The following is a 16,795-nucleotide window of genomic DNA, read 5'->3' as shown; positions in this document are numbered from 1 at the left end:
ACACCTTTGACTCTTTGCTTGCCTACTAGCTTCTCTACCCAGGCTTCCTCTGCTGATACTTCCTATGAGCGAGGATGGTACAGTCCTCTTGCCTAATGATGCCGTAAAATCAATTTCCCCACTTAAATCTCTTTTTGCTAACATTTCCATCTTACCTTCTTCAGCTGTTCGGCTCAGGACCCCTCAATGTTTGCATCATGACTAGGATGTGGTGTGTCTTCCCGAGTCTACTTGTCCATAGTTGCTTGTCCACAGTTGCTCTGAAGAGGCCTCAAGTTCCTTACTTTCAGCTGTTTCTTCAACTTTTGAGCTCCTCTTAACTCTAGTGCTTTACCTAAGTGCTTTGAGGGATTTTTTTTCCACTGACCTAGGTTTTCAGGTTCATTTATGATGTTACTCTCGTTATACCTCTAGTTTTGAAGCTGTATTGGTCAAATAAATCCAAACCGTGCTTTTTGCTGCAAAGTATTTGAGGATCCCACGTATGACTGAGCCAATAACAACATCTCACTGCACCATCCCTTGCATTTATTCTCTGAGCAGTATAGACCACCTCTTTCTCTGGTGTACGAAGTAACCATCTGTCTCATCCTTTACAAGACTATCTTATAGTGGGGACCCAAATGATCTCCTCACTGCACTCTTCTTTTCTGACTACAGAAAGCCACCTAAGGCGAGTGCCATGGAATACCTTTCAGGTCTTCCATGTTTAGGTTTGTCTCACCCCGCTCTTCTGGAAGCCTGCAGTATGCAGGAATGATGACGTTCTTTGTGGCCTTTCAACTTGCATTTTATGTTGCCTCATTTTCTTCGGCTAAAAATTGTGACATTTCTAGTTTTAATCTAGATCAGTGGTTCCCCACCTTTTCACTTCTGTGGACCCCCACTTTATCACTACTGGAACCTGGGGACCACCCAATGAATAATTATTAGGATCCGGGGACCCCTTCACTGAGTCATTACTGAAAGCCGAGGACCCCAGCCTAATCACTGATTTGAAACACAAAACAATACACAAATATACAGAAGCAAGCATTCAAACACATACACAAATAATAAAACATTTTATTTAATTTGCAAATGGATATGAATAAAAAATAATTTAATTTTAATGGGAATGTTGAAGCTTTTCTAAATTTTATTAAAGCCGCACATCAGCCGTACTATATTCAGTCTGATGCACCTGCACTGCTCCCACAAATTAATCTGAGGATACTAATTTAATTTTTAGCCTCCATTTCCACATTCCTTGACAATTACACTACGTCTTAAAATGTTAAATTGTACATTTAGCCACTTTATTAATACGTTAATACTATTTAATTTTCTAAGCAGTCACGGACACCCTGAGGAGGCTTCGAAGACCCCCATGGGTTCCCAGACCACAGATTGGGAACCACTAGTCTAGTTATTACTGAAGACAATGAGGCAAGTATGATAGCCACCCCAGAGCAGTATTGGAATTACCATGATAGTCACTTTTAGGTGATGCCTGTTTAGTTTCCTCTAGTTGTTTAGTAAATATCTCTCACTGTCTCTCTCTGCAGATTTCTTCTTCCTCTTGTATGTTCCTTTCTTCATTTTCCACACCTTCGGATACAGTAGAAGTGCTTTTTAGGTTGAGTGTGCAAGCGCTTTAACCTGTTGTAAGTCTTGTGGGCTTTTAACCGTACCCATCGCACGCCCATCACTTTCACTCGTTTGTGGGCTTGCCTTTAAAAAAATCCCTTATCATCATTTTTAAATTCTTTATATATGTCCCTCCTAGGGGCGGTTTTATTACCGCCTTGGACACCGACCCTGTTACATAAATATCTGAACATTTGCCAATATATTTGACTGCAAGCAAACTTATTTTTCCTTTCGTTTGTCTCCTTCGCGCTGAGGCTCAGGGCTGCCATGGCGCTTTGAATCGGCTCACTTATGTCAACTGTTTTACTTTTTATTTTCAATCTATGTAGCAAAAAACATCCAGTTAGGAATTTACAACGCTAATTACTTTAATTCGAGCAAACATGAGACCCACTGCATTGCAAATGCTTGTTCATGTCAGTATGATATCCTGTCACCCACACAGAAGTGTGGCCTAGTCTGCACTAATCACCATTATAGTACTGGTGACTGGGTGCATGCTCACCAGGGACGGGATACACTATCTTTGCACTTCACTAGTAGAATTTCTTTTTACTATTTTGCAAAGAGTTTATACTCAACTTTCTGCTGGGAGGCCACTGATTTGCCTTCAATGGAATGCCGATCTCAAGTGCCTAACATTTACTCTATAGCTAAATAGCTGACCTTGTCCCAAAATCCTACCATCATTCTCTTTAGTAACTGCTTGCTCTTGTTTCCAATAATGTGTTGCCACAACCAGCTATGGTATTCAAGGTTCTGACCATCCTAAACACAAAATTGGCTTTTCTTTTATCCAACATCGAGGCAGACCTCTCCAATGACTGTGCTTTCCGACAGGATATGCAATCACTCTACTACCAGTTCTCCAGTGTAGTCTTTCACCATACTCTTAACAATAAGCCTGTCTAGACTACATAGAGTAGTCTTCCCACTATACAATTATAGTTTTTAGCATTTGTTGCTGCTGCAACATCCAGTATGCTCTTCTTGGCATCTAGTCTACCCGTCCTCTTCAATTTCTTTAAGTGCATGACTGGGTTTTTTTCTACCTGATGAAATCGTTTTTTTCTTTTTTCTCTGTTGTAGTGTCTCTCTGCCCCTCACCTTATAATCGGTGTTTCTTTGCATCTCCTAGGGCTCCTTTTAGAAGAAACCCTAGTGGTTTTGTTTACACAATCCTCAGTCACAAATGTTGCCTCTTGTTGCCAAGTATAAATGCTTTGTGCTGGGGCAACATTTCTTCTTGGCTCCTCTCATGTCATTTTTTCTTGCAGTTTACGGAAGATTTTCTCTTTAGCCACTGAGGCAGGGTGTTAGTTTGGCCAATGTTTCTTGTTTGGTAGATATGTACTCTGGAATGCTTGCCACATGCACGATTTCAAAGGTGGTACTTGGATTGCAGACTGTGCTCTGGGATAGATACTGGTTTGGTGCTGCTGGTTAAAGTCTGCGATCACAATCCAATGCTTTGTCTGGTATTGCAGAATAAAAAGTATCTCATTGAGGAGCTACTGTCCTCTGTGGCACAATACAGTCATGTCACAATGTTCTTGTTTTCTTTTATGGCCGCTGAGAGTCACAGTAAAACAGTTTTGCCCATTATATGTGCCTCACCATCTTTAATAAAATCTTAGACTTCCTCCGTTCTAAGCTAGGAAAATCGGCATTGTTTTACATAAAAAGATGAATGACAAACAAATTATGCAGATCCAGGAACACTAGTACTTCTACAAGACAGAAAAGGAATTGTAACCCAATCAAGACTCTGGCTATGTTGAGCCATGGGCCCTTTTCCCTATAAAAACGAGTTACTTACCTGTAACTGCGGTTCTCCAGTGTTACCATCATCCATACATTAACATGCTTGAATCATTCCCCGTAATCGAAGTGGGAGTCCCTCTGTAACTTTCAAATAGCAGTGAAGGTAATTACATTTGTAAAGGTCAAAGGCAGAGCCCACTCTATTATCACATCCACCTCATTATAAAAGGTTCTAACTTCAGATTATTAAGTGAGTGCTCTATGACTAACCCTTCCGAGAGGAGTTCACACCTCAGATTGAGTAGTACAAGTAGTAGAAATACAAGACCATAGAAACAATAACTGAAGTGAGCCTCTTTTAGGGGAGGAGGGGAGGGGGAAGGAGGGAGGGTCACACGTAAATGATTTTATCTTCCGCAACAATTCTATTTATGGGGCTCGTCGGGCCACGTTTGCCGGCCATACCTGCTTTCAATTGCCATGGCATTAGCAGCTCTTATAAAGAGCAGGCATAGAGGGCAAATCTCTTCCCCACCATATCTATCCTGCCGTTTTCTCATCTGGTGGTGCTGGGCAAGGTGCCACTGGGTTCCTAAAGCTGCTCTGAGCCGCCTGCATAATACCAGAGTCTGCCTAAGGGTGACCTAGGAGACATATTTGCAAATTTTATATTTTGTATTCATGCGCGGCACCATCACCACGGCTGCAGTAGCAAGTGACAACATAAGCTTTCTACCTCTCTACCAAATGTGGTCTACAAGGGTATTGGCTTCTTAGCTGGTTACTTGAAAGATCTGCCAGGTTTCTTCACTACCACAGGAAGGTCGAACCGTTTGGCTACTCTATCAAAGAATGACATTTGCCATGTCATCTGGCTGGGAATCCGCTGATGGTGGGGCTGGTGGGCTTACAATTGATAAAATGTGATAATTTTATCAGTGTCACCTAGGTAAGTCAGTTGGGTATATTTCACCCTATTTTACGTCCGTAAATTTGTATTCATCATCTGAGCTATCTACCTGGATGGGTGATTGAGATACATCCAGGAAATGTTGCACAGCCTGAGGACAGTTATGTTCTCCCTCTTCAGATTTTCGTGGTGCAGGTGGGGTAAGAGTACAAGCATGCTGAGGCAAAACAGATGACTTTGGTTGCTGAGGACCGGGCCAAAAAAAGGGGTATAGTAGTCTGCCACTATGTGTCTTATGTGCTTAAACTGATCCACAAGTACACGCATCATACACCTTTGGTCACAGTTTTCATATGTAGACTTATATGGACCAATAGTGTCATGATATTCAATGTCTTAGCATTGTGTGAGGGGTAGGGGCGGAGTGATCTGTGAGTGGTAGGACTTTGGTTGTTGTTGGAAATAATATTTTTCTTCCTCTGCATCCTGGCATTTTATGTGTGCTTGCCCAGAACTATAAGCTAGCCCAAATGGGTCATCTCTGTCTGATTTGCCCTCTGCTTCTGTGTCCAAGAGTTTTGCTAGAGGGTAAGGAGATATTCTGCTTAGAGATGTATGCTCCAGTAGTAATGGAGTACAAACTTGCATTGCTGATGATATTTGAGTCCTCAAAGAGGTTAGTCGATAGTGCTGATGTCCAAGTCGCCAACTCAGTTCTACAAGACATGCAGTAGAAATCTGAGATGTGAGCTCCTCTGACAGGCGTCAGCCATAGAGCACTCTCACCTCATAGAACCTTTTATAATAAAGTGGTTGTGCTAATAAAGTGGGCACTGTCTGTGGCCTTTACAAATGTCAGTGCATTATATACTGCTAATTCAAAGTAACCAAGGGACTCCGACAACCGGGAATAATTCAAGCATGTGACTATGAAAGATCCAATGCTGGAGAATCAACAATTGTAAATAAACAGCATATTAAACCTGCTTGTGAATATATACATACACACAGACTTGAACATGCTACAAAGTTATGCACAGGACTATTTCTGATACGCTTGTAGTGAACTCTCCTGAACCACGGCCATCCTAACTCTTACAGGTATAACATGATGTTATTTAACATATGGTGAACATGGGCTTCCATGGTTAGCATATTATGCAGGAACCCCCCACCCAGATTTTTTACCTCAGTTTCAGCCAAAAATATCCAAGGGAAATGCCATGAGCGCAATTCAATTCAGCTGTGCCAAACAGTATAATATTTAAATTTCTGTGGCAGAGTTCCATCTAGTCATGGGTCATACAGTACTGAATCTTGATTCTGGCATAACAGTTGAGCAGCAGCTCGATATAAAGATACTAACATGAGAAAACAGCCTTCTTAAAGGTGATGGAAAGATCTAAAAATGACAACATGCCTTAGTCAATGGTCACCAGGTGGTTGACTACCACATCTGCCATTGTGACTCAGTACTAGGGGCTGAATGGAAATAATATTGCATTTTATTGAAGCGCTGGAGATTTTCAAAGGGCTAGTGAAGTTGCTCAGCAGCTACTTTCTCAATTTTCTGCTGTTGACAGCAAGAGAGGGATCGAGATGTGGCTAACTGCTAGGAGATTAAGTTATGCCATGTGTCAGAGTGATCCGGCAGCAGTGACTGACCATCTGACTGAAGACTTTAAAAATGTGGCCCTAAGTGGTTAGTTAACTGGTGAAACACGGAGTATACAAAAAAGTGATGGATGAAATGCTTGAATTATTCTTAGCCACTGGCAATCACTTGGGGCACATTTCAGTGTAGGAAAGTACCCTCTTTTTGGCATTGTTACCTCCACTTTTTGATTGCTCTCAGTGTGTTTTTGACTGTGTTCACTGGGATCCTGCTAACCAGGACCCAAGTGACTGCTCTTGCCCTCTAAATTTGGTCGCTTAGGACTCAGCACTCCCACAATTGGCAAACTGGTGCCCTCACATACGTCTCTAGAATATGGTACTTAGGTAGCCATGGCAGTGGGGCACCAGGGATTCCCCATGGGCTGCACATGCCACCCATGAGAGCCCATGCAAAATGTGTCTGCCATTGCAGTTGGCACGAAAAGGTGAATTCACCCTTTCACTACAGGTCACTGCACCAGGTTACTTTAAGTCACCGCTATGGCAGGCCCTACTAGCCCAGAGGGTAGGGTGCAGGTACCTGCGTGTAAGAGCAGAGGTGCCCCTACGAACTCCAGCTCCGTTTACTTGGACTTTGTAAGTGCGGAGAAGCCTGTGTCCTGCTACATAATGGTAACTCTGAACCTGGCCATGTTTGGTATCAAACATGTCTGAATCATACCCCAGTACTGTTGCCAGTATTGGTTGTATGAACGCAAGCACTCTCTGGGGTCCTTAGAGGACACTGCAAGCCCCCCCCCACACCCTCCAAGCAGTGCTCCTGCCAGCCTTCTGGGGTTTTCTGAGCAGCCCGCGCTGCTGCCACCCCACAGACAGGTTTCCGCCCTCCTGCTGCTTGACCCAGCTCAAGCAGAGGAAGGCAGAACAAAGAATTTCATATGGGAGAGGGAGGCAACACCTTCCCTTTGGAAATAGGTGTTAAGCGACTTGGAAGGGGTAGTCTCCCCAAGCCACAGGTATGCTTTAAAGGGCACATTTGGTGCCTGCCTTACATAAACTGGTTTGCACCAGTCCAGAGACCCCCGGTCCCTGCTCGGGCGCAAAGCTGGACAATGGAAAGGGGAGTGACCAGAGCTCCTCCAGGTGGCCACTTGATTGTGCCATCTTGAATCCAAGGTGGGCAGAGGCCCCTGGGAGCATATGAGTGGCCAGGTCAGGCAGGTGACGACACAGCCTCCCTCCTGATAGGTGGCCATGATGCTAGGTGACCAATCCACCTTCCTGGGTTATTTAGGACCTTCTCCCGGGTAGGTCCTCAGATTTGACATGCAAGATTCCAGCAGGACTCCTCTAGATCATTTACTTAATCTTCTGGCCGCCAGGACTGCAACTGGACCCTCTACCCTTTAGGAACCAACAATCTGCAACTCCAGCAACGACTCCGCTCTGCAACATTGTTTCTCCGGCCCCTTCCAGCAACTGTAACAGTTCTCTAGCTGTGCATACTCTGAGGGTGATGAGTCTTCAGTCTGCTCAAGAGGGAATCTCCCTTGGAGTTAGGGAGTCACTCCCCTACATCCACAGGCACTAACTGCAACAACCACTGGCTGCATGGATCCACTCTCCTCCAGAACTGCATGGATCCTGCACCACAGGTGGTGGTCTAGAGTGGTCCCATTGGTCCTCTCTACCAGCTGTCCAACTTGGGAGACGGTAAGCCCTTGCCTCTCCTTGGAGGGCAGTACTTGTGTGAGCCATGACTCTTGCAACTACCAAGGCTTGTTTGTTCCTCCTCCATAGGATCTTCAGGCTCCCTGTAGCGTTGGCCTCCAGCACTTTTCCCTGCAAAGCAGTCTCCTGCCTACTACTCCAGTGAAGTGGGATTCCTCCCCAGGTGTGGGTCTCACTGTGAGTCCTGTGCCTGCTGCCTGTTGGGGCTGCCTTCTCTTCTTGTGACTCTCCCAGCTGCTGAGGGTCACCTCAGACTCCGCTCCTTGGGTCCAGTCCCCTGGGCCTTGCTGGTCCTCTTCAGCCATGCAAAACCACCTTCTCCAACTCCTGCATTTGCAAAGGCTTGTTGGTGGTTTTCCAGCACCACTGACTGCATCACAATGACCGACAACACTTGCATCACTTCTGCAACTCCTCTTCTGCTCCGGTGCTGCACGGTTGCCTTTCTTCGTTCACCGTCGACCTGGTCCTGCATCCACAACAGTTGGGTAGTGGCCCTTGCTACAGCCAGACACTCCAACTCGAACTGGACTTGGTCCCCCTTCTTTGCGGGTCCTCTTCTGTCAGAATCTACCTCTGGTTTCTTCCAGTCTTGTCTAGGTCTTGCACAGTCCTTTTCCAAAGCTCTCCTGTGGGCTGGGGGGAAAACCAGTTACTTACCTCTTCTTTCTTGGTCATTGGGGGGGTACCCTGGTACTTACCTTTAGGGTTCTTAGTTCCTCCAGCTCCCTTCCACTGATTACACTTCCTTGGGTGTGGAACTGTCTTTCACATTTCACTTACTTAGTTATATGGTTTGGTCTCCCCTAGGGCCTTCCCCATTTGCTTTTGCTTTCTGAGCTAATCAATGACTTTTAATGTGTACATACTAGTGTGTTTACCTACCTCCTAAAAGAGTATTGCCTATACAGTATTTTAGTAATTGTGTTTGTAAGGAAATGCCTTCCTTGGCACGGTTACCCCCTGACTTTTTGCCTTTTAGTTGATGCCAGTTATGATTGAAAGTGTGCTGGGACCATGCTAACCAGGCCCCAGCACCAGTGTTCTTTCCATAAACTGTACCTTTGTTCCCACAATTGGCACAGCCCTGGCACACAGATAAGTCCCTTGTAAATGGTACCCCTGGTACCAAGGGCCCTGTTGCCAGGGAAGGTCTCTAAGGGCTGCAGCAGCATGCCTTATGCCACCCTGGAGACCCCTCACTCGGCACATGCACACTGCCTCACAGCTTGTGTGCGCTGGTGGGGAGAAAATGACTACGTCGACATGGCACTCCCCTCAGAGTGCCATGCCCACCTCTCACTGCCTGTGGCATGGGTAAGTTACCCCTCTAGCAGGCCTTACAGCCCTAAGGTGGGGTGCACTATACCACAGGCGAGGGCATAAGTGCATGAGCACTATGCCCCTACAGTGTCTAAGAAAAAACCTTAGACATTGTAAGTGCAGGGTAGCCATAAAGAGTATATGGTCTGGGAGTTTGTCAAACACGAACTCCACAGTTCCATAATGGCTACACTGAAATCTGGGAAGTTTGGTATCAAAATTCTCAGCACAATAAATCCACACTGATGCCAGTGTGGGATTTATTGTAAAATACACCCAAAGGGCATCTCAGAGATGCCCTCTGAATACCAGTCCGAGTCCTAGTGCTAGGCTGACCAGTTTCTGCCAGCCTGCCACAACCAGACGAGTTTCTAGCCACATGGGGAGAGTGCCTTTGTCACTCTGTGGCCGGGAACAAAGCCTGTACTGGGTGGAGGTGCTTCTCACCTCCCCTTGCAGGAACTGTAACACCTGGCTGTGAGCCTCAAAGGCTCATGCCTTTTGTTACAGCACCACAAGGCATCCCAGCTAGTGGAGATGCCTGCCCTTCTGGCCACTGCCCCCATTTTTGGTGGCAAGGGTGGAGGAGATAATGAGGAAAACAAGGAGGAGCCACCTACCAGTCAGGACAGCCCCTAAGGTGCTCTGAGCGGAGGTGACTCCTGACTTTAGAAACCCTCCATCTTGAGATTGAAGGATTCCCCCAATAGGATTAGGGGTGTGCCCCCCCTCCCATCAGGGAGGGGGCACAAAGAGGGTGTAGCCACCCTCCAGGACAGTAGCCATTGGCTACTGCCCCCCAGACCTAAACACACCCATAAATCTAGTATTTAGGGGCAACCCTGAACCCAGAAATCAGATTCCTGCAACCTACACAAAGAAGGACTGCTGACCTGAAAGTCCTGCAGAGACGACAACTGACTTGGCCCCAGCCCTACCGGCCTGTCTCTAGACTCAAAGAACCTGCACAGCGACGCATCCGACAGTGACCAGCAAACTCGGAGGACTCAGAGGACTGCCCTGAACCTAAAGGACCAAGAAACTCCTGGGAACAGCGGCACTGTTCACAACCTACAACAGTTTTGCAACTTTAAAGCAAGTTTGAAAGAACTCTCCCTTCCCGCCGGAACGTGAGACTTCTCACTCTGCACATGACGCCCCCGGCTCGAGCTCCAGAGAACAAACACTGCAGAGAGGACTCCCAGGTGACTGCGACGACGTGAGTAACCTGAGTCGAGCCTCCTGCACCCCCACAGCGACACCTGCAGAGAGGCTCCAGAGGCTCCCCCTGACCGCGACTGCCTGGTAACAAGGAACCCTATGCCTGGACCAAGCCCTGCACCCGCAGCCCCCAGGACCGAAAGGAACCAACCTCCAGTGCAGGTGGCCCTCATCCTAGCCCAGTCGGTGGCTGGTCCGAGAAGCCCCCTTGTGCCCTGCCTGCACCACCTAAGTAACCCCCGGATCCCTCCATTGCTTCCTATAGCAAACCTGACGCCTACTTTGCACACTGCACCCGGCCACCCCTGTGCCGCTGAGGGTGTGTTTTGCATGCCTGTTTGTGTTCCCCCCCCAGTGCTCTACAAACCCCCCCCTGATCGGCTCCCCGAGGACGCCAGTACTTACCTGCCAGCAGACCGGAACTGGAACACCCCTGTTCTCCATAGGCGCCTATGTGCTTCAGGCCCTCCTTTGACCTCTGCACCTGACCGGCCCTGTGTTGCTGGTGCGATGACTTTGGGGTTGCCTTGAACCCCTAACGGTGGGCTGCCTATGCCCAGGAGACTGACTGTGTAAGTGCTTTACTTACCTGAGAAACTTAACAAAACTTCCCTCCTCCAGGAACTGTTGATTTTTGCACTGTGTCCACTTTTAAAATAGCTTACTGTCATTTTAACCTATACTGTGTGTACTACTGCTTTAATTCAAAGTTCCATACTTACCTGTGTGAAGTACCTTGCATTTTATGTACTCACCTTAAATCTTGAGGTTCTAAAATAAAGTCAGAAAAGGTATCTTTCTATATAAAAACTGTTGGCCTGGAGTTAAGTCTTTGAGTGTGTGTTCCTCATTTATTGCCTGTGTGTGTACAACAAATTCTTAACACTACCCTCTGATAAGCCTACTGCTCAACCACACTACCACAAAATAGAGCATTAGAATTATCTAATTTTGCCACTATCAACCTCTAAGGGCAACCCTTGGACTCTGTGAACACTATCTCACTTTGAGATAGTATATACAGAGCCAACTTCCTACAGTATTACTATAGTAAAGTATCTTTATTTTTGTAACACAGTGTTGTTCTTTCTGGTGTTTAAGAGCTGTGTGACTGTAGTGGTATTGCATAAGCTCTGCATGTCTCCTAGATAAGTCTTGGCTGCTCATCCACAGCTACCTCTAGAGTCCTTGCTTCCGAGATACGGTCTACAGGTTACTAATAGGGGATACCTGGACCTGGTATAAGGTGATAACACCATAGGTGCTCACCACACACCAGGCCAGCTTCCTACATCCAGTCCATCATTATTTTGCACACTATGCAACATAAGTTTGAGCCAGACATTAGCAAATCAGTCCTGACCCTGCTCCAACAGGAGCAGTCCTGCCCAAACTGCTAGGCCAGGTCCTCTCTGTGATGGGTATGCTCGCTGTGCCACTAGACCCAAGCTATACTGCACTGATGAGCCCAAATTAGGATGAAGCCGGTCTTCAGTGGCTTGTGTTCTGGTTTAAGGATGGCCTTATCTGGCAGTTTAGGATGGACTGTTCCTATTGGAGCAGGGTCAAGATTGATTTGCATATCACTGGGTCCAAACTGATGGGGCATGGTGGCAAAAAACAATCAGCTAAGATGCGAATGCAAGAGGCATGGATTAATGCAAGCATTACATCCATCACCTTGTTGTTGCAACTAACTGGCAAAGCAACCAGCCAGAGTCAGGATTGTCATTCCTATTAGTCCTTCTTATCTGGTAACAGATTTCAACTTCATATGTCATGCCAAAAGTGAGACTGAAAATGAGTCAGTGCAATTGGATTTGCCCATTCAAAGTCTGTGGGCCACAGAGAACCAAAACTATATTTACTGCATCGGGTATGTATGTAAGCTTGTACGTGCCCAATTCTACATACAGTTTTCAGGCAATCAACTTTGTTTTCGCAATTTGGATATGCAATAAAGGTTTTGTCTTTGAAGCAAGTACTATGCTTGCTACTAAATACTTAAACTGCTATAATATCAGCTCTGTGTTTAAAAAAAAAAAAAAGATTTAGTATTCAAACGTGCTAACTTTGTATCTTCTTTCACCACCTCTAGAAACACACTTTGTTTTTTTCTTTTTCTCAGTCATGAAGTAGGAAACTTACTTATTGGAAGGTTTTTGATGTCCAGCTTGTCCTTGCTCTTCCTGTTTCAAACCTGCAAGCAAAGAGTCTCGAGAGCAGTGCTTATCCTGTTTGAAAATAGAGATATAGTTACTTAAAAACAATCAATGATCTTTGAAGGTGCGTATTAAATGACAAGGAATAAAGTTTATACGTGCCTGCAAATGAGTAATAAAGGAAAACCTCTGCCTCTGAAAAGGCTCACAGCCCTCCCATAGACACTGCCCTGGGTAGACATCTTTCCCTCCATGTTCGGTTGCAGCATGGTAGAAAACTTGGGACGGAGTTTCAAACCACCTAGAAATTACATTAAGAACGTAAACTGTTTCTGATATATACATAAGCTATTTATAAACTAATACATTTATCACCAACTTGGTTATTTTTGGATAGTACTTTTGGAGAAAAAAATAGGTTAGGTTAAAAACAAAAACTACTCTAGTGATGCATTAATTATGACATTACAATAACAAGACCCCACCACAAGTTTAGCAGTGTGCCTCACAAACAAGAACTGTAAATAATACTGACACACTAGAAACACAACACTCTTACTTTGGAACACAGATTATTTTAAGAAGATTGAGCAAACCACTGTGGCAGGAAGCAGGACAAGTAACAAATTCATTAGTTGAAGTGGGCTGAAAAGGGATGGACCATGAGGTCTCATAGGAAGCATTTGTTTTAAGAAATTACTGAACCCGTGCCATTTAATGCCTCTCCAGAAGTTTCAGTTGAGCACAGCAACAATTTGGCACTTTTCTTTCAAAGGAAGATAATGATTATATACTCTGCCTTTCCCGACGGGCCAAATCAGGAAGTCAATCAAATTAGACAGTCCCTTTACAGCATCCAGACGCCAAGCTTCTGGCCTTTCCAGCTCTCAGTGTCAAAACTTTGAGAGATCTCCTGCAGGTAGTAAAATCTGGATCGCCATTAGATCCTGCATCTCCTCATATTCTTTGCCAAGGGTTGGACAGAATAGCTCCTGTTTTAGCTGACCTACTAAATCTATTACTTAAAAGTGGACAGGTCCCTCCCCAATGGAAACATGTAGTAGTCAAACAGTTGAGATGTCGTTTGGATCTCAGAGGCTTGGCTGCCATTATTCTCTTAGACCTTAGTGCAGCCTTGGATACTGTAGATCATACCATTCTTATTCAAAGAACATCAAACGCAGGTATCGATGGCATGGCACTAAAATGGCTCACCTCTTTTCTAGAGAATCGTACCTTTCAGGTACTAGATCGGTCCTGTTTCTCCAAAAGTATGCATCTGAACTGTTAGGCGCCAGAGGGGTCGTTTCTAAGCACCACGCTTTTCAATCATTACATGTACCCACTGGCAGAGATTGTGTGTTCCTATGGGCTGTTGCTGGTTTCCTATGCGGATGACACTCAGCTGGTCATGTCACTCTCCTCAGCTCCAAGCTCAAGTCATCCTCAATTAACTCCTTGTCTTCAGGATGTGGCCAGGTGGATAGCCAATTGCAGACTAAAACTTAATGAAGAAAAAACAGAGGTCATGTCATTGGGCAACACTCTCCGTAACAGGACTCTGACCCTTCAACCGGACTGTTTGAGGAACCTTCCACAAACGAAAGGTTCAATAAAATGTCTTGGGATATGACTGGATTCCAGTCTCACTATGGACCATCAGGTAAAAACGCTTGCTCCCAACTGTTTCAGGGTGCTGAGGCTGTTAAAGAAAATCTCCAACTCTTTATTTTTCTAGCTAAAGAAAACATGATTGTCCAGGCCCTTGTAATAATTCATCTCGACTATGGCAATGCCCTTTATCTTGGCTCACCTCAGTATGTGGTGAATAGGCTGCAGGAGGTTCAGAATGCCACAGCTCGCCTTCTTATGAACATCCTGAGACATCAGTCTGCCAGTAAAGCTCCGGCAGCTCTACTCTGGCTTCCAGTGGAACAACTCGTTCAATTCAAGGCCCTTTGCATTATGCATTGGGCACTTCACAATATGGGTACATCTCTATTAAGATATTTGACCTCCTACTATATCCCGTGTAGGTCCCTCAGATCCTCCACTGCTTTTTTGTGGAATGTTCCCAAAATTCACAGGTCTCCATGGGGAGACTGTTCCATGGCCTACAGGGCTTCAAAACTCTGGAATACTCCCCTGCCGGAGTTTCGCCAACTTGGACACAAATTGCCTTTTCACCAGGCCTTGAAAACCTGGCAGTTCAGGAATTCGTTCGGGAGTGAACGGTAACCTGCAATCTCTGCTTTAGCGCTGGAAGGCCTTCTGGTAGCCATGTACAATAGAAGACAAATAAACTAAACTGAACTTAGGAAGGGAAGCACATCAGTAACTAGACAAACAGATTGGAGCAGATTGGACAAGATTCTTGAATTAAAGTAGGAGAAAGGGTTGCCTCTGAATTGGTTCCTTTGACTTTAAGGATTTAAAAGGTAGGCATGATTTGCTGTGATTCACTTCTGAGCTACCTGCAATGACAAGTACGTGTTTCAGATATGGAGGTTGATGTACATCTGACGTTTGAGATGCAGGTGGAGTTTTATCAGCATAGGTGTGATTTATTAATCTATCTTTGCAAAGAGCGGAAATAGTATTCAAAGTGTGCATTTCCTCAGCCAACATGGGAAAGGTCCAATGCCTGTGAAGAGTCTATTTGAGGGAAAATGGATGTCTTTTTCCGAAAAGATGCAGCTGACAGGACATAAATTACTATTTTTCCGGATATGAGGTAAAAGAGAGACAGGGAGAAATAAAAAAAAAATGATTGCAAAGGCAGCAAAGTAATAAAGCCAGAAGGAAAATGCTGTTTGGATAGAAGTACTGTAACGAAAGAACATAATAGTAGCAGGGGGAGAAACTGTTTGTGCTTGGTTTAATTGGCAAAGAAGGCAGGAAAGTTTTTCAAAGATATATAGTTAGAAAAAGCGACCCTGAGAGAGAGTTAGGTGCTCTCTACATATTGGTGGTTTAAACTTGTGAGAAACACCTGAAAAGGTAATTCTCTGTCTTTCCAATTGGAGGCAGAAAGTTATCGGCAATCATCGCAACCAACGCCCAAAATTCTCATCATTCAATGTCTGCCACTGTGGCTTCCAATGGAGAAGGACAGAGCCCTGCTCTTGTCTAAATTATGCTATTGTATGAACTTCATTAGAAAATGGCTGTCTGTGAAATCCATTCAGTTTATATCAAGGTCCAAGGCTCTCTGAGTTTAAGAAGAATATATACGATATTTTCAGCATGAGTTTGGAGGAACCTGCATTTGTATCTATTCCACAGTGTCTCATGACAGCCAGTAGCGGTTCTATTGCCTATAAGAATAGAAGAGGGAGAAAAGGGGCAGCCCTCCCTCGTGTCTTTAGCAATGGGGATAGTGTCAGAAAGAAAGCCACTACAGTCTATTCAAGCAGATGGTTCCACATATAATAATTTTACCTTGGGATGAATTTGGGACCAAAGCATGCTCTTTCCAATGTCTGGAAGCAGTACCCAAATTCAACTTGGTCAAATACCATTTCAGCATCAAGGAAGACTGCTACCATCTATTGCAGACCATCTTTCTCTTGCCAAAGCACATTAGAAAAAAGTCTCATATGGTGCGTTCAGCTGCACATCCCACTTGAGATTATTAAATGAGGCTCTTGTGAACCCTTCTTTTAGGTGATTTGCACTGATGAGGAAACCGTCTGGTAACTGCCACATAGAGGTAGATCCCTCCCTTGTTTGGGTAAGACTTATTATAATATCCACATGTAACTAGGTCCCACTTTCATCAGACAGCACAGGAAGAGGCACTTCGGAGAAAAATTCAGTTAATGCCGCTGAAGTATCAGTATAATCTGAATGGTAATTTGTGATGGGAGTAAGTCGCGAGTCTCTATTATTGCACCCGAGTGACTAGATTATCAAAGTCATCCATAATAACAAGGATGGCAGTCTATCTGTAGGAAATATGCCTTTTGTGTATGGTCAACTTTAGAACTGGGATTCCTAGTTGTACGAATATTCACTCTGTCAAAGCAGCAACCGCCACTTCTAGTCAGGGTAAGCTAGATGCACACTGGAGATAACCGGTGCTCACCCTACGGTAGCTTGGCACACAGAGGTCAGGTTTATCTAGGGAAGCAAAATGTAAAGTACCTGTGCAAAGCAACGCAACACATGTACACAATAAAAACACCACAAAAAGACTCCACATAGGTAAAGAAAAATAGAGAATATTTATCTGAGTAAAATGCGACCAAAACGATAAAAATCCATTCAGTAAAAGTTGAGAGATGAATTTTTAAAGAATAAACCAAAAATAGTTCTTACAGGACAATAACACTTAAAAGGTTACTTGAGCTCATGCAAGACTGGGGTAAATCCAAAATTCAGGCAGACTGCGATGGAGGGCAGGCCAGGTACACGACTCACACAGAGCTTGCTG

At 44.8% G+C, this 16,795-nt stretch overlaps 1 protein-coding gene across 1 annotated transcript in view; it reads right to left on the bottom strand.

The window, feature by feature from the left end:
* The window catches only part of ARID2 (AT-rich interaction domain 2), an 860,005-nt gene that overhangs the window by 46,619 nt on the left and 796,591 nt on the right, over positions 1 to 16,795 (bottom strand). Inside the window, exons 17-18 of the mRNA XM_069229081.1 lie at positions 12,523 to 12,661; positions 12,347 to 12,432 (exon numbers count right to left, since the gene is read on the bottom strand). Coding sequence (XP_069085182.1) covers positions 12,347 to 12,432; positions 12,523 to 12,661 — 225 coding nt within the window. The remainder of the gene's footprint in view (positions 1 to 12,346; positions 12,433 to 12,522; positions 12,662 to 16,795) is intronic.

This window comes from Pleurodeles waltl, chromosome 4_1 (genome assembly GCF_031143425.1).
Source record: "Pleurodeles waltl isolate 20211129_DDA chromosome 4_1, aPleWal1.hap1.20221129, whole genome shotgun sequence".
In the NCBI taxonomy this organism is placed as follows: Eukaryota; Metazoa; Chordata; class Amphibia; order Caudata; family Salamandridae; genus Pleurodeles; species Pleurodeles waltl.
This window is presented reverse-complemented; position numbering and strand designations above follow the sequence as displayed.